The sequence below is a fragment of the Anopheles bellator genome, chromosome 2 (assembly GCF_943735745.2).
Source record: "Anopheles bellator chromosome 2, idAnoBellAS_SP24_06.2, whole genome shotgun sequence".
Classification (NCBI taxonomy): Eukaryota; Metazoa; Arthropoda; class Insecta; order Diptera; family Culicidae; genus Anopheles; species Anopheles bellator.
Genome location: NC_071286.1, coordinates 3,203,907 through 3,231,398, shown reverse-complemented (window position 1 = coordinate 3,231,398; position 27,492 = coordinate 3,203,907). Strand labels below are relative to the sequence as shown.

General features: G+C 50.6%; 1 protein-coding gene across 1 annotated transcript in view; it reads right to left on the bottom strand.

Annotated features, from left to right (window-relative positions):
• The window catches only part of LOC131211889 (uncharacterized), a 42,473-nt gene extending 17,805 nt beyond the window's left edge, over positions 1–24,668 (bottom strand). The window contains exons 1-3 of the mRNA XM_058205557.1: positions 23,513–24,668; positions 20,976–23,332; positions 3,953–4,376 (exon numbers count right to left, since the gene is read on the bottom strand). Coding sequence (XP_058061540.1) covers positions 3,953–4,376; positions 20,976–23,332; positions 23,513–24,668 — 3,937 coding nt within the window. The remainder of the gene's footprint in view (positions 1–3,952; positions 4,377–20,975; positions 23,333–23,512) is intronic.
• Positions 24,669–27,492: the final 2,824 nt, after the last annotated feature.

Sequence of the window (27,492 nt, the reverse complement as noted above, 5' to 3'; positions counted from 1 at the left end):
ATCCTCGACACAACTCACAAAACACCATCCGAGAGTGATTGATTTCAATCTCAGATCCTAGATCTGGTAACTCTACCTAGAATTCTTGGCGGAGAGATTTTCAAATTTCTTTCCAACAAGCTAAAGACCGTAAAAGAATTCGACGAAAGCATTCGATCCGGAACCAAGCAGCAAGTTTCTGCGAAAACAGCGAGGGCTTTCGTTAGAAATGGAATCATTGACATAAAAAATAGTGTTAGAGTGAGTGCGTCAGAAATGTGCAAAACTTCAGAATATTGTCAATACTTTTCATCGATTCTTCAACTAAATCGAATCAGCCAAAATCTAAGTTTGTTCTAAAAATTGGGAGATATTCTGTGTTTTGGCATAGAAAAAAGGTTGCTACGATTACGGCAAATAGAACTTTGTCAAACATGCACCCCAGCGGCACCCCACGCCCAATCTAGTAACCAACGGTCCTAACCGTCGGGCGGATGTTCAACGAAAGGCAAAATTCATGTTCTCGAATAAATCTTGCCACTCCAAAAAGGAAGACGTCCCGGTCTCCACTTGGGTGACGCGTCCCCGGGCGCTGTGCTCGGCATGCGGCTTCTCGTGGCACCGGTGATACTTTATTGCCGGAGTGGAGTGGAGCCCATCTGCAAATACATCCTTCGCCGTCATTCAAACCAGACCACCGCTGCTGCTGGCACATCGAAGCTAACATGGCCCGGAGGCTTTACCGGTGGCCGCCGAGCTTTAGATGTCCCGGACTAGAGCACCGTTCACGCCGTGCGCCTTTGGTGACAATTCATAAATCTACAACATTTCCGTGGCCGTGGGTCCTGGATTCAAATTAAATGAGCTATGGGTTGGCGGTGCTGCAAATAATGAATGAATTCTTGCGTAAATTGCCTGACGCGACGATCAAATCTTCACCCACAGATGATAATTTCTGAAGGAGCGGACATTCCGTCCGCAACTCATTTGTGGCCGCGTGTCCCTGTGCGTCCCCGTGCACTGGGTGCGGTCCGAAAGTTCCACGAAGTGAAACCGGTATGACGTACGGCCGGTGGCAGCAGCTCGAGGTTAGTTCCGGATGACGTTACACGCTGAACGGCCGCCACACGCGCATCGTACCGTACTTCCGCCATCGAAATGTCACTCGCGCCCTCCGGTGCACGGGCAGCGGTGATGTCAACCTTCCGCTCGAGGATTCGAGGGGACACCAACCATGCACACGGTGCTGTGTGAAGTCATGCGTGACGCAAAATCGTTACGACGAGGGTCACGGTTCACGGCAGGTCCCCGCACGCCCCGCGGCGGACACAAATTTGGTCTCTACGCAGGCGAAACGGAAGACAGCGTAATGAAACTTCAATTTCCGTCCCGTGGCGGAGGGCGGCCTCTGAACCTGTTGAGCCCGCAGGTTAGTTTCCTACTTCCGGACGTCAAACAATAGGTCACCGGCATGGCGTGGCGAGCTCCACCAGGAGCTTCAGGTCGACTCGACGGACGATAAGAGACCTCGCGCCTCGCGCGCGTCCGACGATACGTTCCACTTGGAACCACCTCTAATCGTGCCAATCAGACTGGGTTAAACGAAAGGAATTATTGCTTCTGTCGGCCGTGTCCCGAAACAATGTCACACACAAGTGTGTGCCCTTATCTTACGGGGTAAAGGTTTGCAACAGGTAAGGGTACTTAACTCGGCCAGCTTATGGCCCCCCGATGGCCACATGAATCGGTGAGTTCTGGAATGCGGGAGATTGTCGACATTTTATGTGAAGCACCTCAGAATGGACCACTCCACTGGAGCCACATTGTTGCCGTAGGACCATCCCAGGTCAACCTTTTGGTGGCGGTGGAAAAAAAAGGATTATGACTCATTACTTCCTGGACCAACCTTTTCCGGATCACTCCCGATGTGACTCTGGGAAATTGAAGATGGGCCACAAACGAAAGTCACATTCCCCGGAGTGTCTGGTGTCAGCGCCCTGTCAGGCAGAAACAATTCTTGTCCCAAACGAATGAAGGGTGCTTCGAAATCGATTGGTTTTCTGTTACACCGCGCACTCCCAGTGTCAGCCCCACCGTCCAGGATGTACAGCGAACAAATTTAATCGAAAACCTGCATTCCATTCCTGGACCGGCTCGGGTTCCCCCGGCGGGTTGACCTGGATTCCTGGGCGCGTGTGGCAAAGCGGACAAGAATGGGACCCGCCCATTCCCGTCGACAACCGATTGAAGGGCCGCTTTTGGGGCCACGGTCCTACAACAACATTTCCGGTGCCACTTCCTGTGGGACGACCGAGCGCATTCCAAGTGACGGCAGCAACACGTCCTTCGAAATACCAGACGGGCGCTCCGGTCGGTGTGGCGCACAAACGAAGGTTGAAGTAGCAATTTCCGCACCAACGGTGACCTGTGACTACCGTCTACTTGCTGTTTTTTTTTTTTTTGGGAGGCTTCTCCAGGAAGCCAAGGATTCCGAGGGCAGTTAAGCATTTAGGAGATTGGTAACTTTTGGGACCGTTACAAGCAGGCCAGGGCGCCAGATTCCGTTCGCCATCGAAAAAGGTTTCAAGGTCACGCGAGGAACACGCCAGACCGGGAGTTCCGGGAGCGGAAATGGAGCGAAAACAAGCTGTCCATGATTCTGCCACCCACAGCGGGGTGGGGGCAATACAGCAAGCAGGGGCGGGGCGAGACGTTAACGAGTTGCTTCGGAGAGTCATCGATAATCACCAATCATAAATCGAACATCGGCAATCATAAGCCGCGGCTCGGTTGGTGGATGATGGTTTTGATAGAGTCGTAACTTTAATGGCGGCACATAACTTGCCTAACAGGCCCCATTTGTCACCAAAAAGCAACCTTGCGGTATACTTGTTACAAATACCCAACAGTATTGGTCACGAAATCGATAAAAGCCTTACACCATTGAGTTCTTATCGCGACATGGAGACATAAGAAGGATTTCGGCGAAAGCTTTCTATTCAAAGTTTATCACATTTTTCCTCAAGTTAATACTCCTGTAACACATACAGAGTGCGCCATCGTTACAAGACCTACTTAAATGTCAAATAATTCCGCCATTTTTTAGTCGATTTTGACAAGTAGGCCTAATCTGAAACGTCAGTCTAATGAACTTTTAGCTATGGATCAGTTTACTCCAAAACAAGCGACCAAAATTTTGGCTCTGTATATTGAACATAATCGTTCAACTGTGAAAACTATGAAAACTATACATGCTTATTGTTGCCGAATTTTTTCTGAATTGTTTCTGTGTGACTATTTGAAGACTAAGGTGTCCAACCGACATTAAAACATTTAAATAGGTCATATAACTATGTCGCACCCTGTACAATTACAAAATATTATTGGGTTTGTATGTTAATCTTCTTGTCTACACAGACCCGGGTGTGTGAGCATCAACATAAATGTTATTTGATTCATTGTCAGGTACATTTCCAACGTAGAACCGAAAGGTTGAATCACCTCAACCTGATTTTTCCACTCAATTTATTTATTGGAACTACACAATTTAACCAAATGAAGAGATACCAAGAAATGTTCGAATGAATAGATGAATAACATGACTACGATGACGCACATGTTGGTTCGAAGAATGTTCTGGTTGCCATGGAGATCTGTATGTCGAGCAGCCATTACTGGACTGGACAGGACTACTAAATCGATGTTACAATCATCCATTTGATTAAAAGCTATTTTTAAGCTCTTTTAATTAAATCATAACATACGGGCCCCGATGTAATAAAACGTAATGATATACCCGGCTAAAAGCATTGATTGAAGTATTCCAAAAAACATCGCTGAACGCCCAGCGCCCGTTTACGGACGCTAGTCCAATACTCGTTTCAATCAACGTTTGGACGCTCGTAAAGTGATTCAGTTGTAATAAAAGCGTTTATGAAATTAATTCCGCAATTCATCGATCGTCCGTACTCACCCTCGTCGTGCATCTGCTTGGCGGCACATTCGGCGCATTCGGCACACTCGGTGCACACTGCAGTTTGTTGCTGCTGTTGCTGTTGCTGTTGGTGCTGCTGTTGCGACTGCTGCGACGACGGTTGGGACTGCGGCGTTTGCCCGCCCGGGACGGCGGTCTGTGGACCGGCGGTCTGGCCCTGGCCTGCGGTGCCCGTTTGTTGTCCCTGCTGGCCAGCAGCAGCCCTGGCTGCCAGCATGGCAGCCCGTTGCTGCTGTAGCCGCTGGATAACCTGGAGCTGCTGAATATGTTGTGCGCCGAAGACGTGTCCCCCGAGTGCCCCGCCGAGTGCATTGTCAAGCAGCCCACTGCCGTCTTTGTAGCCCTCCGGGGGGCTCAGCGTGGCCTGGTCGACAAACTCGATCGGGGGAGCAAACTTCGGACTCTGCAAGCGGAGAGAGAAACGGAGAAACTTTCGTTAGGAGTTGGGTGTGGTGGGCCCGTAACCGTAAAACAATAGGAACGCGCGCCCGGAATGTTTCAATCTGCGTTTGCGATCGATCAAACCCGGAGACCTGGCTGTTGCGCATCAGTAATCCGCTCGTATCCGTAACACAACCGTCAAAAGGTGCAGCAGCCTGGCTTCTGGCGGACCTAGCCCGAGACATTCTTTGGCATCGCCAAGGAGCGGTCGTAAACTCCGACCCGTAAATCGATCGAACAAAAGGCGAGACGGTTGACGAAGCGTGTAATCGCACCGCCGGGAGAGGCGCACTCGAAATTGAATTGCCAGAGTGAGGAAGTAAAACAATCCCACCAAAATCGAAAGCATAAAATGGCCGGCACATCGCTCGGTACGGTTCGGGCCGATAAATCAGAATCACTTTCGCACACGGAACCGACGCCGTTTCCGATTTTCCGTGAGGTGCATTCTAGTGCTCCTACCAGAGACGGAACAGTGACACGGTCCGAAAGGGCGGAAACAATTTACGTGCTCCCGGGGCAAGATTCCGGCGAGCATTGTGATTTTTGCTGAATAAAAGATCATCTAATCACGCGCCGTGCGCGACGTAGAATCGGGCGCATGTGAGAAGCTGATTTCCGTCATTACATCAACTCCGCCCCGATGGGTTTCCCGTCCCTGGTCACGTGGAAAGCAGCGTTACAGCAACGGTTTTTATGGCCGGTGCCGGTCATCGATGCATTATTAATGCCCGATTAGTAACGCTGCTAAAGAGCGCAGGCTCCGTGCGTGCGCCTCGTCTGAAAACTCTTCGTCCAAGAAGTGAAGTCCTTCTGAGAAGGCTTCCGAACTCTCGGGGGTTAGCCGTCGTAATGCAACCAACGCACCGTACCGTTGCGTGTAATGGCGTCTGAAGTACGCAGCAGGCACGCACGAAAAAAAGGACGAACAACGTTTACACCAAACAGCATCGCAAATACACTTACGAGGCGCAGGCTTTTAAACGATATGGTACGAACGGCGAATCCCCCCAGGGGGGTGGTGGGCAGAATTTATTATGTATGTAGCCCTTTACAATGCTAATAAAAATTTGACAAGATGCTTTTTACTTCCCACATGGGCAATCATTTGGGCAATGTTCATATATCCTGAAGTTTGGAGAATGCCTGACAGCAGGCATTCGGTCTTTTATGTGATAGATAAGCGCTAGGATTCATTCTCAAAATACTTCTGCACAAACACACGTCTCATTGACTTTTCCTTTACTAACAATCCACTTTAGATCTCAAATTAAAAATGAAACAACCAATTGAATGAAAAATATTGTGGTCATATGAAAAGATCAATCAAACGAAAAAATTGCCTTTGCAAGTGTCCTTTGAGGATGGGAAAAGCCCCGTAAACTTGTACGTCGATTTACTATGTCGATGTACTATGTCGACTAGACAACCGTCGACGTCTGCCGGAGGTCGACGCTTTTCGACTTCTGTCAAAATAATTTTGGTGAATTTTGATACCATTCTTTTAGGTGAATTTTGATACCATTCTTTTGCTCCAACCTATTGACTTTGTAGTACTCTGTACGCTTTTAAAGCGTTTGCATCCGAAAATTAAAGTTTCAAGCTTCCAAGCAACATTGAAGGCACCTCAAAACTGGTATGAAACGAGAATTTTCTTCTGCCCAATGCCAACTGTGAGGCCGATAAGATTGACTGGTTGTTTAACATCCTCCCGCAATGATTCGTTATCTTGCCATAATTGTCACAAGGATAGGCTTACCGAACTTTAACGACCGCTATGTGTAACAACCCGGAATGCCGGCCCCCGAACGACAGAAAGCCCCAAAGCTAACCGCATTCCTTCAGCACACGCATACTTTATAATCCTTCCGGGCGAACCGATAAGCGACCTCTCGCAGATCGCACATGCCTCCCTCTCGAATCCTGGCATCCCTCCTGTTGGGCACATCTTCGCCAACGTCAACTACTTTATCACTAAAATGTTTCGGCTCCTTTGGGCGGTCCCATCCCGGTCTGGGCGGGATAAATACCGCGTGGCCTCATCATTACCCTAACATTAACCCGCGAACCGACCCGGTTGTTGCCACGCTATTGTTATTTCCCCAGGATTCCGGCAGCGTCGGTGAGGTACGGTCTTCGGTGGGAGAACGGCTTTGTGTTCTCGAGAATTTTCCTCCCTCGTTGCCGGAAAATGTGTCCCAACAATAGGGCGTCGCTCGTCGTAAGGATCATTTTCGTTCGACATAACGACATAACGCAAGCGAAGGGTCCGACGGAGATGCGGGTCTAGCCTAGGCGGTGGTGTGCCTACCGACCGGATCGGTGTGCCCTCGATCTCTAAGGACCTGTCAAAAGGCGAGACGATACGATATGGCTTCCTTTAGCCGGTCGCTAGCCTTCGGGCCGCACAGCGTACGGTAGCGTCGTCAGTCAAGTGAATCCGGCAGCTCCGGTAGCTGCCCGGCTTTACTGGAACTATTTTTACCTTCATCGTGAGCCGCAAGCCAAGGGACATACTTCAACCACAAGACACAAGGGCGTCGTCGCACACGAAAGGGCCACAGTGGAACCGAAAAGGATACCCCCTCGGGAAAGGATAATTGAACGACAGCAAGGTTCTTATCCGTCGGCGAAGACGACGGTGGTCGCGGGATAGGGCGGATAGAGTACATAATCGAAAATGAAGTTCTCCCGACGATGGCGACGACCCACTGTTTCCCTGACTGACCTCCGTTCTTTATCGTTGATTGGTTGTTTTGGGGTAGTTATGAATTTCCGTCCAGATCTGCCCGAACCCCTGTGAGAGATTGGCTAAAGGCATAAGCAAAACACACTGATAGGCGCCCAGTAGAGTCCAGCAAGATGTTTCTGGTCGTGGTCGTTTTGCTTTGCTTTCTTTTCGGTCGATGAAGAGGAAATGAAACATCTCCTTCCAGATGAATTCTCATCCGCGTGGATGAGATGCTAGGCCGGCGAACCAATTTCGTGAGAACCGAAAATCAATTGGATTCGCGAAGGAAGCGAGCGGTTCGAGATTAATTATCATCGAAACGGAACCGATTCGAGTGGAGGAACCGCCGCCGGCACTGCGCGTAGGCTGCTAATGGCGAGGATATAAAGGAGCCCAATTTGCTCGACAACTGTTTCGAACACCCCAGCACACCGGCGTGGCTCAGTTCGGTTCGATTTCGACAAAGCCGGCCGTTTGTGAAGCTTTCGGGCGGATAGATCGAAGCCACGCGATGCTCGTTTGGCGCAGGATATTAATTTTCATCGGTGTCGGTGCGTGTAACTGTGCCGGTGTCGATAAGAGACCGAGACGCCCAACGACCCACGGGTGTCTTGATAAATTATGCCATTCCAACCTTGGATTTGTGATAGAAAGCGGCAGGTAACACGAAGTCTCGCTTCGGCAAAGGCCTGGTGTGTGTTGCTCAATTTGCAGGACCCACCACGTAACAATGGCGCGTAATGGATTCTGTAATAAAATCCTACATAATATAGTATCCCTGTTGAAATAAATAAAATAGGATCACTGTAGAAATATGTTCTTTAGAATTCCAAATTGATTTGATTAACAAAACAGTCTCTCACAATAACAGACAAATCAATATTCAATAACTTCAAAAGCTTATGTGGTTGTAAATCCAAAAGAACTTTTTTGAGAACGCTAAACACACAAAATTCTCTGAACTAAACCTTAACAACTCGAAGTACCAACGCCTTTTGGACGCTTTTGCTGAAAGACAACCAAGATTAAGTGATGATTGTCTGCTCAACGCTTCCCAAAGCGAAGACGTTGCTCAGAACATACAACATACGATTCAAACATTATCTTTCTAAGGTCCCCGTAGGGGGCCGATGTTCAAGCTAGTGGCCGCCGGGTGCCTATAGGATCACCTTCCATGGACTGTGTGTATCGAAATGCCATGAAACGGAGCATAATCGGAGTTTTTGCTTGTCAAGCAGGATTAAATATCTGCCAGGACTTCCTGTCATGTCTTGCCTGGGCCCGGAGGCAAGCCCCTGGACACGGAAATCCTTCCGGTGACCTTTGTCAATGGAGATCTTTTCATAGCCGTCACCACCGTGCTGGAGCCCCAGGGAGAGGTCAATTGGATTGGAAGGTCCTCGGGTTAATCAAGAACCCTTTCGCGTCCCGTGCGGACACCGGACAAGGGGCCGACAGTAAATATTACATTCCTTGTTCGTTTGATCAATATTTAATAAAAAAAAATTGTTTATTTAATATCTCGTTTTTTCTATCGTTAGTTGTTTGCTTATGAAACGAAACGACACCCTGTTTCCGATGACAGCCGGCAACCGAGGGCACAGGGTGCTTCAAAACTGATGTAAAATCTAGATATCGAGTTTATCACATTTTTCACAGAAAACACCTAAACGAAGCCCAACGCAACATGATTTTCGGAAGTGTTAGGAATCCCCCAGAAGATAGACCACAGTTCAGAAGAAAAAGCACCCCGCACTGGTGCTGCTTCCGACGAGTTCCTTTTGTTAAAGCGAAAATAGGATATCTTTCATGTTGTCGACAAAACCTACGGCGGCCAGAATCCCAGGATTCACCGAATCCAAAACCAGCGGTAGGATGAAAATTCATCGCAACGAATACACGACGCTCATCTTGGGCGCTGCTTCCGACGGAAGCAGCATCACGCTAGGGGCAGCTCTCTTGGCCGTACATGTCCCCATATTTCCAGCAAAAAGGTCCGGATTTCAGTGGGTATCCCCGTCGACAAAGCTCCTTGATGTACAACATGTCACACCCATCACACCGCAGGGAGGATGGCTCAAGGTGTCTTTGACCTATGACAGCAATGTCAAGGACATTAGCAGAAACCGAGATTTCAATCTAGCTTTTCGCGGAAAATGTTGGTCCTGTATAAATCGCCAACTTTGATCGCTTGACCAAAACATAGGCCTGCGAAACAAACCCCCAGACACGAGTCGGTCGGTCTTTCCAGGAACTGCGTCGCAGCTAATGTAGTCGTGGCTAGCTGGCGGACACTCAATCTTGTTTCAAATTCAAGAGTGTCACCTCTTGAGTCGCCGAGCCGGATTTCAGGAAGGGGAGGAGGGCCGATTAACATTCAAACTTTAGTCGTGAAAACATGCTTCAACCGATAAAACGGTGCCCACTTGACGGTGGTAAATCAATCAGGTTATTAAACAAGAGCTTGAGTAGCAGCCCTTCAAAAGAGTTCCGACTGGGGAAAAGAGGGGATTACCTATTGGCAAGCTATCGACATTTCGAGGACCCCGCCTAGGGTGGTTGAAGTTGAAACCTGTTGTGCTTTTCGAAGCAGCCGCCTTGGCCGAAACTCGAAACTCCATCAACCAGCGCAAAACGGTACGGTCTAAGGCTTGGTTTCGAAATAGCTGTGAAAGTCGCATCGAAGTGTTCTTGTGAAAATTCACCGGCACCTCCTTGAGAGATTGCTATTAAAACATTAGCGCCAGCTCCCCCGGAGCACTCCGTTCGAGGTGGATCGGGCGCCGGAAGCTTAATCACCAAATCCCCAAAATCGCCAGCAGCAGCTTCTAAGAAACTTAGATCATCGGTATACTATATTTAACGGGCGCCATTCGTCACTAGGCGCCGAGTGACCGAGGACGACGGCTCAGAAGATTAGTATGGGCGATATAAATGGCTGTTAAGCTGGCTCCAGCGACAGCTGGCCAAGAATATTCCTTTGCCCTGTTCTGGATCGGCTCGATGCAATCCAATAAACCGCAAGCACCGCTGCCTCTAGTCATGTTTTCTTGAGCGATTTTCATTACGATTTAACGGGTGGTGAAATTGAAACGACCTATAATCAATCTTCTTGGTCCTAAGATGGTGTATGATTCTGTTTTTCTTAAGACTTCTCTACAACACAGACGGCAGACGGCATATGATGGAGCTTCCCAAGGGATCCCAGGAGCATTTGTTTTAAATGGTGAAAAATAAATCATTGAGTTCAAACCATTAGCGAGCGCCTGGCAGAGGCCAACATTGGGGACAGAGGCCAACATTGGGGCGTCCGTCTGTCTTGCTACGTACCAACAATTCTCGTTCGCGTGTAAAAAATATCCCGAACATTGGGGGAGTCCAAGCCGTTTGAGACACAAAAAGTGGTCACGACACGCGACAACGTGGTGACAGCCGTGGAAAGTCAGATCCATTTTCACCTGCGGTCACCAGCCGCAATGGTTCAACGTGTGTTGTTAAAAATAGCGCCCCGAACCATCGTTCATCGCACATTCTGGCAGGGAGGAAGTCGCATCCTTGGCACACGGTGAGAGAGTCTGTAACGGACCAGAGGCGTCCTATTGTACTCCTCGTCCTCGTGTGGTGTTAGACAGCCGATCCCTTCTCGGTCGGTCGGAGTACACAGTTAGTGCCAGCTACCAGTGCGCAAGTGGGTCGCTAGGCAGAAGAGGTGGCCCTTTTATTTAAACCTTCGCCACCGTGCTGTCGACCTCCATTTACTGTTACGGTCGGTTGTTGGCCCGCCGGCCAAACAGGGAGCGGCCATTGTTTCGGGGAATAATTCATTCGGGTCAGGAAGTCAACCACCACCGCAACTGAAAAAGGAGCTCCGTCACTGAAAACTAAAAATTGAGGAGCAAATATCGTTTAATTTAATTTAATTTTTAATGGAAAAACTGGTTTCAAATTGGGATGCACACCCTAAGTGCATCCCAGTTTGTTACGTCGTTTGATGGGGCGGCGACACCAGCCCCAAAACAGGCTCCTCTCAAGCACCGAGGTTTAGGGCCAAAGCCCATAATTCCATCTGCTCCTCGTTATCGCACATTAACCCGTCCCCGAGGGGCACAGACTCTTCAGGCTCTCGTGTGTGCTCGTGGCGAAGAGTTACTGCCACCAAATTACCGGCGAACCCCGGTTCCGGTTCCGCCGTCGGTCCGTCGTCGTCGCCGTCATCGCCGGTGCATCGTGCAAAATAGCGGCCCACAGAACCGGATGTCCTCCCTAGGGAGCAACGAACCCCGAGCCCGTGGACCCCGTTTTGGAAAGACCGCCGGTCCGAAGGTCCGCTCATTAACCTATTTACGGTTAATGCGCGGGATCAGATCTGATGGCCAGGTTCACCGGCCGCCTATGAGGAATGCTTTTCGATGCAAGAGACGCTTCTCGGGGTTCCGAGGTAATGGGTGGGATCAATCTTTAGTTGCCCCCGAGGGAGCTCATAAAATCGTATTTACCGTATTTGGCTTTATTAAATTTTGCTTCATCGTTTCGTGTGCTAGATGGGGCAGATATTCTTGGTTGAATTCAGTTTATTTTAAATTATCAGCCATTTTGTACCGAGTTTTACCGAAGTCTGGAGAGCCGGGTGTTTAAATCTATAGGCCAACCAAAACTCTTCCATATTGAACCCGGTAAGCTCTCTTCGGTTTCTTCTAATTTCCAATGTTTCACATTAAAGTTAATAGTCAATTTAATAATGCCTTCATTAGGGCGCACCAAGTTGACCCTCATAACGGGTCTTGGAAAAGGAGAACTGCCCTGCCAATCAAGCCGACAAAACCGAAGGCCGAGAGCCAAACGAACGAATCCCCGAAACCAATCCGCTTTGGGGTTAGTTGGAGTTTTGGGTCCATAAACCAACAAACTGAACCTTTCCAAAGCATACATTAATTGTTGGAGAGCGAGTTTGGTTGAAACTGTCCCACAAACAAACGGCCCCGGCCCGATGGATGGGTCGTTGTGGTCGTTCAATTCTCGTGCTCTGGTTCCTGTCACTTTTTCTTTTCCATTTTGCATAAATTTTACGAAAGTTGTCTGCCCAAAGATTGAAAGATATCCTTTCGGAAATTTTCATAATCCTCAACTCGTTCAGGTTTCTTTTCTCGGAAAGTATACCCAACAAGGGGCGTTCGAAGTTTCGTTCTCTTTAAACGAACGGATCTTGAAGGCCCTTGAAACTAAGCACCGAACCGGCTTACGGGAACTTAAACTTAATTATAATTGAAATTTTCATTCTCTCGTCTTTTGTGTTCGAATTTATCATTTTTTATTGCTCATCTTCGTCCTGCCAACCATCCAACTCATTTCCGGGACGCTTTTGTTACGAAAGTCACGTGCAAAGTGAAACTCTCCTTACCACGACACGGTTAACGGCCGGCCGTGAGTTGAAATGGCCGACACGGCCCCGCAAGGTTGCTGCGTAGCGCAGAAGGAACTCCCGTAGCCCCTGTCTGCAGTTTTATTGTGGCCTTCACCACCAGATGGTGACCAGCTTTGCTGCAGCGTTACGACCGGGTCCTGCCGTGTGACCCAGTTAAGCCTCCGGCAATAGCCCAACCACCAACACCATCGGGTCCTTTTTTTACGATGGTCATCCCAGTCGAACCAGGAATGGCAGGAAGCGGATCTTTAATTTCACCAACGATGGCGTCCGGCATGATCTTCGAGTGTGTCATTCCCGTCGAGCGGCAGGCCTTTTTTATGTCCGAACATTCCCTACCGTTGGGCCATCGGACGAGCTACGTGGATACTGCATAAGCCCCGAGCGCTCCTTAGCAGCCAACGCGGTGGCTTTCGGTAAGCTCTCGAAAGAGAATATGTCGTATGTGCGCTCTTCACTTATACACGCCACGTGGCAACGCCTCGTGTATGCGGGGACAGGTTTTAGCGCCTCGCAAACATTATGATAGCGACAATTTGAGACACTCCGGTACGCTCACCGAGCACCGAGAAGTTCTCGGTTTCCACCACATAGCGAAAAACGAAGTACCACGAAAAACCACACGAAGCACTCCCTTGGGGAGCACACCCGGAGAAAGGATTACGGGGCCGACCGAGGGCGAGGTACTTGAAATGCTCCACGATGCGCACTGTGCGCTGTGGCTTTCGGAAAACACCACGAGCAGCAACGGCCGGAAATGTGATACAACCGTGTCACGCTAATTTGTTCGCCATTATGGAAATTACTAAAACGACCCCATAGTAATAATCTTTCGCGCAGAGGTGACGGCGCACAACTCCCAAGATAAGGCCCAAGTAGTAAGGTGGATCACGAACAAAAACTTAACTACACCACATTTAAAAAAAAGTTTTTGAAGCTTTTTGCAAATTACAAAAAAAGTTCAAAAATATACAGAGTCGAATTGAAATTTATCAAAAATTCTCTCCAAAAGCACAATTTTGCATAGTGAGAGTGAGGACATTCTCACGCCAAAGCTATCGCATCTCATTTGCGTCCACTCACCACAAGGCCACAGCCTACTTCAATTAAGTGAGACGTCTATTCCGCTCCGAAAACGGAAATATTTCGTGAAAGCCGTATCTGAGTGCCCCATTGAGGCAGGTTTTAGCTCAAATTTGAATTGAAAAACGATATATTTATGTTATTTTGTAACGTATTATCTTTACTTCTAGCGGAGGAGTTGACAACGGTTACGGATAATTACCCATTGCAATACTTTTACTGCGTCCTTCTGTCAATGGCAATGGCAATTGATTGTCTTCAACACCAAACCAAAGGTTGTTAGTTCAGCATGAATGTCATTAAAAATCAGACCGATCACTGGAATACTAATTACGCCACCAAACAACCGGACGGAATAGTTATCACTTCATCGACCAGCAGCGCCATATTGCCATCTAATTTAAGATGCAAATTTGCTCTAGCCATTCGCTGGGGCTGGCTGTAGCGTAGAGTTTTCCCGCTGTTCTGTTTAGCAAACAACCATTCCATTTCGACCCATCCAACCTTTCGGCCTGCCCGCGAGCAATGTTAATTGCGAACGGATCAATTATGTTGCCCGTTTTCGTCCGCGAGGCACACCGACCGGCAAGACGCATGCCTTCCAAGAACCGTGCGAGAACGGATGGCGAACTTTCGCCGAGCGACAGCTGAAGCTGCTGAAAGCCGACGCCGACGGTCGGCCGCGGAAAGCCCCAGCTGGCTCCCGAGAAGCTGGTTTCAATTTAAAATGAACCTCACCGAGGCAAAGTTCCGAGAACCTCGTTCCTGTGCGCTCGTTGATGTGTAATTATTATTCCAACTGTGTGCTTGTGTGTGCATCAAAGCCGAGGACAACAGGTGAAAGGTGTGTACATTTGCGCGCGCTGATTTACGGCACAGGATTAGCCGCCATGTTTGCTTCGGCTACGTTCCATTATGCGAAACCAATTTGAACCAGTGTAACCTCATTTACTCGGCGTAAACCACAAAACCGCCAGCTCCAGAAACTAATTTCACGTTTCGATTGTAAATTAATAAAATGTAAAAGTCCTTTATGTCATCGCGAAAGAAGAAAAAAAAACGCCGCAATTCAATTCTGAACTCCATTTCACTCACATCGTTCGCCGTCGTTCCTGCCAACGCTCTCCGTGCTGATTGCAAATGGAAAACACCCAAAAACTCGAGAAACGAAAAAAAAATGGGAACCTCCCGGGAAATGGCGAATTTACTCCCCTGTCACCTGCGCTGTTTGGTGGCCGGCTGCCACCGAAAGCTGTTCTCGAATTATCGTAAACAGAGAGCATCCGGTTTCGGCGGAGCCTGCCAACTTGTGTGCCGCCCGTCGTGGCTGGAGACTGCATTTTCCAGATGACATTGCACCCGGACCCGAGGCCAGTGAACCACCAGCAGTCCAGTCCAGTCGGTGGTGGTGGGACCCAGTGCCAACCCAGAGCTCGGGGTCCGGTCGTTCGTCGAGCGCACCTTCTCTCCATCGTGCCGTGCACGTGACCGACCGAATCGATCGATTCGGGTACGGTTGGTGTACGAAAAACCGAGAACGAGCATACGGGGCGCGAACGGAAATACTGAAAACAGATTGGAAAAAAGGACGCCCGGGCACGGTGGAAAAAAAGGCGGGCATATTGATTCGCTTGCCCGGGCCAACAAAAAAACCCCTGTCAGAGACCCATCGATGGGTCTGATTTTGGATTAGAGTTGGCACGGAGCCGCGCGAACATAACCAGGCGGTGGACGGCCGTACGGAGAACCGGCAATAAGCAGTTTTATGCTTCCCATACTTCCCGTTTGCGGTGGGACCGGGAGATAAATTTTCTTGGCGGAAGCACCAGCAGCAGCTTGACGATGGCGACGACGAAAACTTGCGAAACGACAAATTATGCTGACGAAGCGACTAGCCATTACGGAGATAGGGTGCGTGGTGGGGTGTTCGGACGCCACGGGGAAAAAAGCGTCCTCTCGCTCGCATCTTAGCGCTGTGAACCGTAAACACGACACGACGACGACGACGACGACACTCCCGAGGGAAAATGGGCCTCCCGATGGGGTGTGGTACCTCACAGGACGCGCGCGACTACGTCGACGACGAAATCCGATTTCGTCGAGATCTGAATCCCGCACTCTTCCGGATCACCGTCAATCCTTTTCTGTTAAGCGAGCGAGAGAGAGAAAGAGAGAGAGAGAGGGAGAGGACCCCTCGAAAACACTCCGTCGTCGTCCGTTGTCGGATCGCAAAACGATTTCACCACAAACCGTCGTCGACCGTCGCACGATATATTGCGGACTTCGCTCCCAGGGACACCGAAAGCCCCAAACCCCCGCACGAGTTCCCAAGTGATGTTCCAAAACAGAATCCTTGTCCGAAAGCGGTCTATATAAAAAAGCAAACACAGATAGCCATCGAGGAGCACCAGGCGGCTCCATCGTGTCTGGGACGGGCCCTAGGGCGATTCAAGCGGGAAGCTTGTGGGGCGGGCTTTACTTGTGTGCGTGCGTATGTGTGGGTGCGGGAGGCAGTGTTTTTACGATCGAACACCACCGTCACCATGGCCATGGCCCGGGCAAAGTGGCCAGGATTCAATAAACAAGGCCCATTTCAATTTGCCACAGCACGCGGCCCGAAATGCGTCTTAGCGACGCGATGCGACGGGCGTTGAAAGGACTTTCTCCGACCGACCACCAGAACAACCGGGCCGCAAATCTTGCTTCTTAATCGGGATGGGCCGGCCAAGACCCCGACCGTCCGCACGGATAATTAGATTTATTCTCGAACATTGCGCCACTCTGCGCCAACCGACCTGGCTTAACCGAAGCCGACACCGGGCCACAAAAGTTAATGGCAAACAACACATGTGGCCACCATCGCCAACAGTGCATCAAACATCGTTAGATCGATGACGATGGCGACTTCGACGACGACGACGACGGTTTCCCCGGAAGCCCGCCTCGAAATTCGCCGGCCGAACGCATAAAAGTGCGTCGTTATGTTCGCTGGCGTTATGTTTCATGCAAATGGCAAGTAACCTCTACATACGCACCGGCCGGTCTGGGCCATTCCCTGAGTACCGTGTGCACGTGGTGAAGTGGTTGATTTATTGGATTTGGCTAGAACGCACCGAATATAAACCATCCTCGTTCGAGGCACCATGCGTCTCCATCGCCGGAATTCGAAAGGTCTGAGTGGGGACTCGCCTTGGCGACAGGGTCACCTATTAGTGGCCCCCTCGTCCATCGACCGATGTGTGCGCCTCCTTTGCAGAGCAAGGGTCACTATAATTAAGAGTAGCATTTTGCCAGCCATCTCCGACACGGCCCTGGCCATCGCCCGTGCGGTCCACAAAACAGGCCAGCCCAACGACATGACGACCTGGTGTCTGGAGCGGTTCGAAACAATCAAAGCACATTAATCTTCGCACACATAAAGCGCCGCCTCGTTTTATGATCTCGTTAAACAAAGAGCCCCAATGCCATCTCGGGGACTGTTGTAAAATCTGGTGCGCCACATTCCATCAATTAATGGGCACGCAGCAAGTAATGCAAAATCGGCTCTTTGTGCCACTACAAATGGCACCCGGTGCTGCATTGGTTACATAAATTTGAAGTAACATAGAATGGTGGTTTGCCCGAAAGACGTGAGAAGACACTATTTGATTAATGCCGGCCCCGGTTGGTGGCAATTTAATGCCCACTCAACTCTCAAACTCGGCATTGTAAACTCTTTCTTGGGCAGGAGTCACACGACGCGCGCCGCATTACTCCAATCAAATCGTGAAATTTTAATGTTTGATGCGCAATTGGAATATTTGCAAACATACAAACATTTTGAAATATTTGCAAACATTCACTGAGAAAATAGTTTAATGATAAACCAATGATAATTACATGTGTAAACAAGTGATTTTGAGCTTTCATCGATCGGGATGACATTTCTCACACCGGCTGTGTACAGGAGCATCGACTGGGGTGTTCAATAAATTCGTTCGTGCACCTACTTCTTTTTTTTAAGCCATTTAGTATCGACGTGTCACAGCATTTTTTACAACGGAAAAAATCAAGTATCGTGAAGTGATTGAATTTTTAGTTTTGGCAGATTTAAAAGCAAGGGAGATTTTTGAACGAATGTTAATCACTGAAAGAGATTTAGTATACCGTCTAGCCATCTCATTGAGCAGTATAACCAATATTTTAACTGAAGTATTGAGTTTCAGAAAGCTGAGAATTGAGGGTACCGCATTCGCTAAAAATGGAACAATGCACCCGGTTACAAGAGCATTTTAACAATGGCAAAAATACATTAATTTAAAGTTCGAATTGTTTGAGTATTCATCGTATGCACAAGATTTGACCCCTAGCGACTTCCATCTGTTTTCAGACCCAAAAAAAACATGCCTGAAAAGCGTTTTCGATCAAATGAGGACGCCATAACAGCTGTGGAAGCGTATTTTGAAGGCCTTCCAGATTATCATCTCAGGGATGAAATTTATAAATTGGAGTCTCTTTGGAACAAGTGTATTGATGTTTAGGAAGGCCATACTGAATAATGAAGTGTATTTCAAACCGTAAAAATTTATTTTTCTATTTCTACGAACTTATTGAACAGCCTAGTATAGTGTCAAGTTAGGGAGCTCAGTATGTCATCGCGTGCACCATAGCCAAGAGCAAGCTTTGGCCATAAAACGACTAAAATGGGATAAAGGGCTGATTTTACTTTGGGTTAAACCGATAAAATTAATTGAATCGGATAAAAAACTGATAAAGAGATTTTTCAACATGACAACGCTCGTCGACCGTGGATCTCTGGTTGGATCGCTTCTATCGACACAGAATCCTGGAGCTACGTGAAAATGGCTGACAGTAGTTACTAACGACCGACAAAACTTTCATTAAAGTAGTCATACGTTTTGTTGTTGTAGTTAGGCCACAATTGTCGAATAAAAGCCGCATGAATTAATGCAAAGTCCCAATACTTGAATCTTACATTACAGAATTCTGATCGTTCGAACACCCTTTCAACCATCTCCGAGTTTGTTTATCTTGGTCCGTGGCACTAAACCATTACCTACCGTACCCGAAAATTTGTTCCTTTCTGCCTGAGTCTGACAGCTATTCCCTCAGGAGCTGGAGCTGAAAACTACAAGCCCTTCCGTTTTCGAAAGGGTCCGGTCTCAACAAAGGGCTCGCCGTTTATTCCGTCGTCGTCGCCTCTTGTTATCGTCTTATCGCTGGATCTCAGCATCTTTGGCGTTGGCTACCTCTTACGGTGACCCAACGGAAAAAGTGTATCGTGGAAGCAAATAGCAATGACCCCAATCCGATGGCTTGCTGCAGCGATGACGGAGCTCCCAGAACTCCTTTGCGACTCGTGGGGCCACCGTCTTGTCGAAGCGAAAACTCTTGGCAGGCACGCTCGTCCTTATGACAATCGTCCTTATCATCATCACCCTTCGTCGTCACGCTGTGGCGTACTCCCTGAGGCCAACACTTGAGCTCGAGTTGGCTCGAGGAATACCGCGAGAGGCAAATCGGACGTTTCGCAGCATTACCCGGTGATTGCAATCGGAGATCGAAATTGTGCTTTTTAAGATATTTGCAAAGCAGCACGTCCAACGAGTCGTCACCGGGGAAGGCTGCCGTTTTCGACCTGTAGACGATGACCGACAGGCAGTCCTTGGGTTGGTGGATGGTGCGCAGGCGGCCTTCCATCGGCTCCCTTTGTGGTGCCCTCGTTTTCCCCGGATTCCCTATTCGACCAAACAAACGGCAGATTTGATGGAAGGTCCTTGCTGGTTTTCGGAACGCTGCGTTCGCTTGTCCGTACAAGAAGGATGGGTCCGGGCGCTACCGAAATGAGGTCACGAGCAGCAAGGTCACGCTGTTCCCCACAATACAATGGTTGGATCTGGAAAAGTGCATCCCAACGGTTCTGGTCTCTTCCCCCAACAGGTGGCTAGTGCGCCAAGCGGAACTCCTGAGCTGGGCTGGGCTCTCTCTCTCTCTGTTACGCCACAAAGAATCAGCGAAATAACGCCCACCACCGCGCACGCAGTGTTTTAGGTAAATGAAAAGGCAGGAAGCACTGAGGAACGCCACCAACTTCATAGCCATCACGGCCATTAATTAAGACCGCGCTGGACCCAAACCGTGCAAGCTTTGCTTCCTTTCTTGAGGAAGTTTTTAGAGAGATGCTCCATTTCTTAGTTTTTTTCCGTTGCTCTGTTCCGCGTTTGACGACGAAAGGAACACAGCAACGAAATGGGTGCCAACACATGGGCTGAAAAGTTCCGGGCCTAAGACAGAACGATTTCATTCGAACGATTTCTTTTACAAGTGAACATTTTTTGAGGTTTGCGAACAACCAGTAGTCGCTGGAAGCCAAATCTGACGAATACGGTCCATTTGGGAGCAATCCGAAGTTCAATACATGTAGTTTTGTCATTGTTTCGGCATACAAACGCACCAATAACGCCCTATGATATTCGCTGTTGAAGGTATTTCCCTTCTCGCAGGAGATAGTCGATGAATGCACCATGCAGATCCCAAAATACCGAAACAATAACCTATCCTGTCGATTGTTAAGCTTACGAGCACTTTGGAGGAGGTTCACCACTTCGTCAGTCAGATGACGATCGTTTTGATGCCGGAGTGACGTGATGGATCCTTGTTTCATCCATTGTCACATATCGACGCAAGTAATCCGGCTTGTTAACCAGTTAATCATGGCCAAACACTGCTCAGAATCATCAACACGTTCTTGTTTTTGATTAACAGTGAAAAAACGCGGCAACCCCTTTGAACAGAGCCTTCTCATAGTCAAATGCTCATGGATTTTCGTAATGTTACCGCCTCGTTTGGAAGTCCGATGCGTTCTGTATCATCGGTGTCCCTATCGGAACACATTTGAAGTCAGCAAACCAACGTTTTCTCATTATTTCTGATGGAGCGGAGTCCTCAGAATACTCAAAGTTAAAACGTTAAAAATTGGAAATGTATTCGATCCATTGTTTTGAAAATAACAAAAGTAGTGTCCCTCTTAACACAAACTCACAAAATAATGAGTGGAATATGATGAACTTTTAACAGCTTTCTTTTGAAGGTTAGTACTAACTGAAAATAGCGATAAAGGCAATAAAACTAGCGCCATCTATGTGCTCAGTTCAGGACTTTTCAACCCATGTGTTATAGCCCGCCCGCTAAGCCCCAGAGGCCTTTCTGGTCCCTGAATCAGATGGCTACAACATAAAACTGTTGCTCGAAAAAAATCCCACGTTCAAATGAGTTGACCCTGCGGACCCTGACCGGGCAGGTCGCCGCCTTTGGGAGATACTTACCGGTGGCGTGCGGCCATCGTCGGTGTAGCCACAGTTGCAGCCTTCGTCACAACATATTCGAACGAGCTCGTGTTCACCGCAGGTGCACGGCTCCTCGTCCTCCTCGTCGTACGGGCAGTCCTCGCGGATCAGGATGATGTAGTCCGCCTCGAAGAACTCGTTGCGCGTCTCGTCGAACACGACCCGGTTCTTGCGGACCGGCGGCGGCCGGTTCGGCTTCTTCAGCAGACCCCGCAGGGTCCCCGCGCCCGCTCCGGCCGTCTCCCGCATCGTGCTCGTCACCGCCGCTGCCGCCGCCGCCGCTGCCTCCGATCGGTAGAAGGGCACGGCTTCGATCACACAACCACACACCCCGGACACTCCGACACCGCGGACCACCGCCCCAGTGCGCTTCCGCAGCGACAGGAACCCCTGACCCTTGGGTGGCGGCGGTGGCGGTGGAGTCGGAGGCGGCGTTTCACTCGTATCACCCACTACTACTTCCCCCACCTCGGACCCGACCCCGGCCCGGTTACACTGAGCCGCACTCACACTGGCCACTCCTTCACGGCTCCGAACCGAACACACTGACCCACTGACCTTCGGTGGAGGCGGAGGGGGCGGCGGTACCGCTGGTGGAGGTCCCACCGGAAACGGTGGCCCGGTACGCCGTGCCAACAGCCGCTCCTCTAGCTCCTCCTCGAGCTCCTCCTCGAGCTCATCGTAGCAGTACTTGATCCGATAGACGCCCGGCTCGTAGTCCTGGAGGTGGCGCGTATCGAATTCACAGTTCGTGTGCGGATCCGCGGCCAGCAGCTTCTCGAGCCGCCCGAACTCACTCACCGGTCCCCCACCACCAACACCACTATCGGAGGTGAGGTCCTCGTCGTCGTCGTCCTCCTCGCCGTCGGTTGATCCCACGAGCACCGTCTCGTCGACGAACTCCAACGGATCCGGGACCCGCGGTTGGCCCCCGGGGAAGATCGTGCAGATCTCGTCCGATTCGGCCCCACTGCCACCACCGCTGCTCTCCGGCGTGTCGTTGGCAATCCGTTGCAGGCCGTGCAAGCAGCGCAGTTCCTCCACCGGCCGCTGGTGGCGCTGTGCTGGGTGGCTGTCAAAAGGCTCGCTGCTGAACGGTAGTGACGGTAGTGAAACGGCTTTCGAAAGTCCACCGTCCACAGGGGCGGCACCGTGACCACCGTTCCGGTCAACCGTTGATTGCTGCTGCTCCCCGTGCTCCCGGCGCTTCCGCTCGAGATCCAGACAGGAGAGCGATAGGAGCGACGATGCAGAGAGCCCAGTGGGCTTGTTGTCGTCGTCGCCACGAGTCGCGGGCTGTAAACAGTTGAGCGACGATGTTTTCCTCGACGGCACCAACTGCCGCCAACCGCTTCCGGGCTTGCCACCACCGGATGCTGCTACGTGGTGTCCACCTGTCTCTGTGGTCGTCGATACGCTGCCGCTGTGGTTGGTGTGCGTTCCGCCAGTGGCAGTGGTCGAAGCGAACAGTACACTGGCTGCGCGTGTGTTGGTGTCGTCACCCGCCCGCAGCAACGAGGGCAGGGAGCCACCGCGGCCTCCGCCACCCCCTAGTCCGGCCGCTCGCGACGCAAACCCCCGGAAGCGCTCCTCGAGACGCTGCAAGCGCTGGCTCGCCTCGAACGAGGACGATAAGGATGCTGCCGCTGCTGCGACGGAATGTTCCCGCACACTGCTTTCACGCACACACCCAGCGACGGGTTCCCGATTTTCATCACCACCACCACCGTCACTGAAGTAGCCCGTGTGTCCTTTCACGACACCAGCCCCATCACCGGACTCGTCACCATCGTCGTCGAGCAGGATAATGCCACTGTCCGCGCTCGATGGGTCCTTGGCACCCTGGCCGCCACCCTCCGGCTGCTCGCTGGTGTTGGTGGCACTGTCCCGAAGCACCCGCTCCCGCGATCCAGCAGCAGCGGCGGGGGTCGGAACGCAAAGATGGGCACTGAGCGTTACCTCAACGAGCAGCGCCCGATCCGAATCCTGTGGCGGATGACAGCAGCAGCATCCGGAGCTGGGCCGCACTACCGTCGGGGGCGGGGGCGAGCATGTCCCATAGTAGTTTTCACTCTCACTGTCCGACGACAACGAGGTCACTCCGTCGGTGCTCCGTCGATGCTCCGGGTTCTTCGCACAAACCTGGGTCGCCTTCTCTTCGCTGGCCACGGGCAGCGCGCCACGTTTCGCTTGCTTCCGACTACTGCTACTGCCTCCCGCTTCCTGGCCGTCGTTGTGGTGCTGCCGTTGTTGGTGGTGCCCGACCGTCGACCGGGCGCTACTGATGCACTCTAATCCTCGCAGCAAACTGCTGCTGCTACTGCGTTGGCCCGACTCTGGCCGTCGTGCGCTGTCGTCATCGTCTTCGCGTTCATCGATTCTCCGCCCGCCGTGCGCCGCCACGATAGGGCCCTCCTCAATGTCACCCCCAGTGAGGGGCTGCTGCCTGCTGCTGCTGCTGCCGCCGCCGTCATCGATCGATGTCCGAAGCCGTGGTGGTGGTCCTTTGACACTACGCTTGGCCCCGTGATGGTCGTGGTGGGGCTCCAGATGGTGGTAGTAGTGCTGGTCCCTTCGCCACGCGTTGATCGATTCCGTTCCGGCGCATGCGTCCGGAACACAAACATCCACCAGCTCCCAGCTCCGGCCGCCATCGGCAGGACTGGCGGCTCCCCCCCACTCAGGTAGCTCCTCAGGTGACGTTTCGTCGATTTCCCGCACGGAACCACCACCATCGGAATGTGACAACTTCGCTGCTGACGGAGGATGACGCTGATGATGACTCTCGCTCTCGGTGTGTAACGGAGAGGAGCATGCGCGCTGAACCGTTTCCGTTCCAGCCGCCCCCCCACTGGCCTGCCGTCCGGGGTCGTCCTCGTCGACCGCCTCCTCGTCCTCCAAGTCCACCAACCGCTGGGGACTCCAGCTCCGCACAATGTCATCTGTTTGCCCAGCCTCAGTTGTTGATATTTCATTACGGGGCACCCTGCGCGATGTATCGATGTCTTCTCGCATTGCACGCACCACCTCCTCCAGCTCGTCGGCACCATCCTCTTCCGCATCATCATCATCATCATCATTATCATCATCGTCATCATCCAGCTGAAATGTAACCTTCTTCCGCCGAGGCGGTGATGCTGGTGCCTGCCACAACTCGACCCTCGGACTCGGTGGCTCGGCCTCCTCCACGTCACTGCTGAAATCGATCAAATCGATCAAATCCTTATCACTAGCTGGCTCACTCCCGGTGGCCGTCAGTGGGCCATCGTCGCCACGGGCATCGGCCACCTCTCTTTCGCCGAAACCATTTTCAATCGCTTTCCCGATCAGATCATCCTGTGGCAGCGCCGCCGTACCGAATATGTCCTTATGCCACTGCTCGAACGTCCCACCCGCTTCCGGAGGTGACGGCTTCCGGAGGCTGCGCTTCACCGCCACACCGACAATCACCGGCGGTTGCTTCAGCTTCGATAGTTTCGGGTGAATGAAATCATCATCCTGCATCCTCCGTCGTCCGTCCAGGTCCGTCGTCGTCGTCGTCGCCGTGACGGCAGACGGCTCGAAGAGGCTCTCGACGTCCACGAAGCGGTCACCACAGAGCGAGCCCTCATCATAGTCGGCCGCCGAGCCGGGTGACGTTTGCCGCAACAGCAAGCTTTTGATCGTTTCCATCTCCACGCTGTCCACCGCTCTACATCGTGTCCCCGTTGTTCCGGTGGAGAATGCGAGTCGCTTGTCCAAGCCCTGCAGTCCACTACTGGAGGAGATGCAAAGGAAGAAAGCAGAAAGGCATTATAATAGACATCGAGGCTGTCGACAAGGTTCAAGGAGATTCAAGTATCGTTGGGTTGATCGAAAAGTAATGGCAGGAAATGCCAGAAAGCAATTTGTGACAGAGTAAGCTTTGGAAATTTCCTATACTGCGAGTTCTGGCAGAGAACCTCAGTGGGGCCAAGATTTAATTAAATAGTTGACCAGTCCCTACGATAATTACTGTACAGTAGAAAGGTGGGTTGCTGTGGTGTTATAAGCCTTGAGGACGATCCACGTCAGGGACGTCCAAAAACAATAGCAACACCGGATGTCGTAGAAAAAATACACGAAATCGTCGAGAGACTGAAAGAGATTTAGTAGAAGCGCTAGCCCTCTCTTATTGGGCAGTGTAAGCAATATTTTGAAATGATTTTGTGAATTTTGTACGTCGAATCATCACTGATCCACTGAATCGAAACAAAAGGCTAAAGAGTGAAGTGGACCTGGTACTTCGGCTCTAAAACGAGTTCTTTGCCACAATTCGACCAAGAAAGTGTTGACGAACATCGTCAAGGAAGTGTCCAAATACGATGAGTGCATTTTCGAACGCGATTTTCATTCGCAAACCATCACGAACTAACCCAGCTACAAGCGAGGGTACACCGTCCCAACACATTCTCCCGTTGGGTTGTGATCCAAACAAATTAAAAGGACCAAACAACTAGCGCTTCTTTCGCGCTGTGCGCCATCGTTCTGAAGACGAGAATCCTTTCTCCATGTTGGGCACGGTGCAAAAAAATGGCGAAAACAAGTTAAAAGTTTGCATTCGCGTTGGGCGAGGGTAAATGAATAAAAGGGTAAAGCTTCCTGCGGCACACTCGTCGTCGCTGGTCGGTGCTGTGGAAAGTTTCCCGTTTTGTTTTTATATCAAACGTCATGTAGAAATCCCGCCCGGATTTTAATGCTTTGTTGCCAACCCAGCAAAGAACAAGAGATCACTCAAGCATCACCCACAAAAGATGTGAAAAGATTTCCGAACCGGCCGGTTGTGATTATTTTCCCCATAATGTGATATTCTAAAGACCATTACACGCCTCCGTCCTCGAAGGGTCTCGGATTAGGTGCCTCCCGGGAAAGTTTATCGCACCATATGCTGGGCTGGGCCGTTCGGAAGGCACCCCCGGAAAGGATCACGGGGCAGCGTTGTTGATGTTTACCGCCATTTGGTACATTTCGGATTCTAATTTTGGGCCACCGCTCTATGTTAGGCAAATTCATCAAATCCTGCCGGATGAAATCGGAACACCACACACACAGGTTGGCACAGATCCTGTTATCAGCCCGAGGACGTCGACCGTTCGCCTGGAATCTGGAGTTCTCAGAAAGTCATAAAAAGACCCGACAAGCACCGTTAATCCGCATCCTTGCGGCAGTATAAATTATGCTTTGAGTTTCATGAGCAACATAAGCGTAATCGAGGGTACAAAGGCAGCACCGAGAAGGACACGCGACCGTCCACAGCACCAGCACAGCATTCTGGGTTGGTTCTTTGTGGTTCCAAGCGCTAATGAAAAATAAGATATCCGTCGCACAGAGAGAGAGAGAGTTCAATGCAGTTCGTTGTGCAAGAAAATCTAGAGCAGCAAGGACAATGGCCCACACCTGCAGGGCGGGCAAGGACGAACCACCGGACCGTTTGACACACCCGATCCGCCCGTCGTCGCGTGTCGAGAGCTGCAAAATCATTTAGTGACGGTGCCGTTCGCCGAGGAGCCCGAAAAGTGAATGTCCTGTGATCTTGACCCAACTCCCGATTGGCGCATCCTTCGGTGGTGTGCTGGCAGGACAAGTTCTACGCTCCTTCGTCCTTCGTTCAGTCAACGGGGACAAAGAGAAGGTGTCGGCTTCTTTGCTGCTCGGTTCAGTCACCGTCCACGCCACACGCTGAAGCTGACTTCGACAGATCTCATAAAACTTCAGCACACCCGAACCGCGCTGTCGGCCCCCTGCAGCCTGGACCTGACAGCATAATTTTCAATAGCTTCAATCTATCCCGGTGGTGCCCTCCACGTGGCCGTGCACTACCCAGTGCGCGCGAATCCTTGACCCAGGGCACACGTGGTCGTGTGGTCGATGGCACCGGATCGACCCCGAAAAAGTTGGTCACCGTGGGACGGATCCCTCCAACTTTATGGTCGTTTTTCCACCAAATTAGTTCGTGCCCCTGTGAAACGACACGGGATGTGAGGGCACACGATTTGGTGCACTCTGCTCGGCTAATAGTGCAAACAACGGAGTGACAAACGAACCGTACGATGTAATTGGAGCCCGGGAACCGGGTTCAATCGGGTGGAGCTGTCGCCCTTGACAGCCCTTTCTCGTTTGCGTTGGCAAACTTTGGGGTAAAACTGAACCGAATCAGATTAACGATGAGAGAACGGAGTAAATTACCATAACAAATGTTGGTCAATATTTAAGGTCACGTTCGCGTTCTTCAAATGAACCAACCATATAATCTACTGATTTAGATTTAAATAATACATCATATTGAAAAATAAGGTTTATCAGAACAAAATTTGTAGATTCACCTCATCTCATCTCATTCTCATCGGCAAATGTTCGAACGAAGCCTACTTTAATTGTCTGCTTCAATGCTGATTTTAAAGCTTAAATGGTGCTATGATTAATTGAGCACAGCTTGATTTGACTGGCTTTGGCTTCGTTAGACCAACGATGTTTAGCT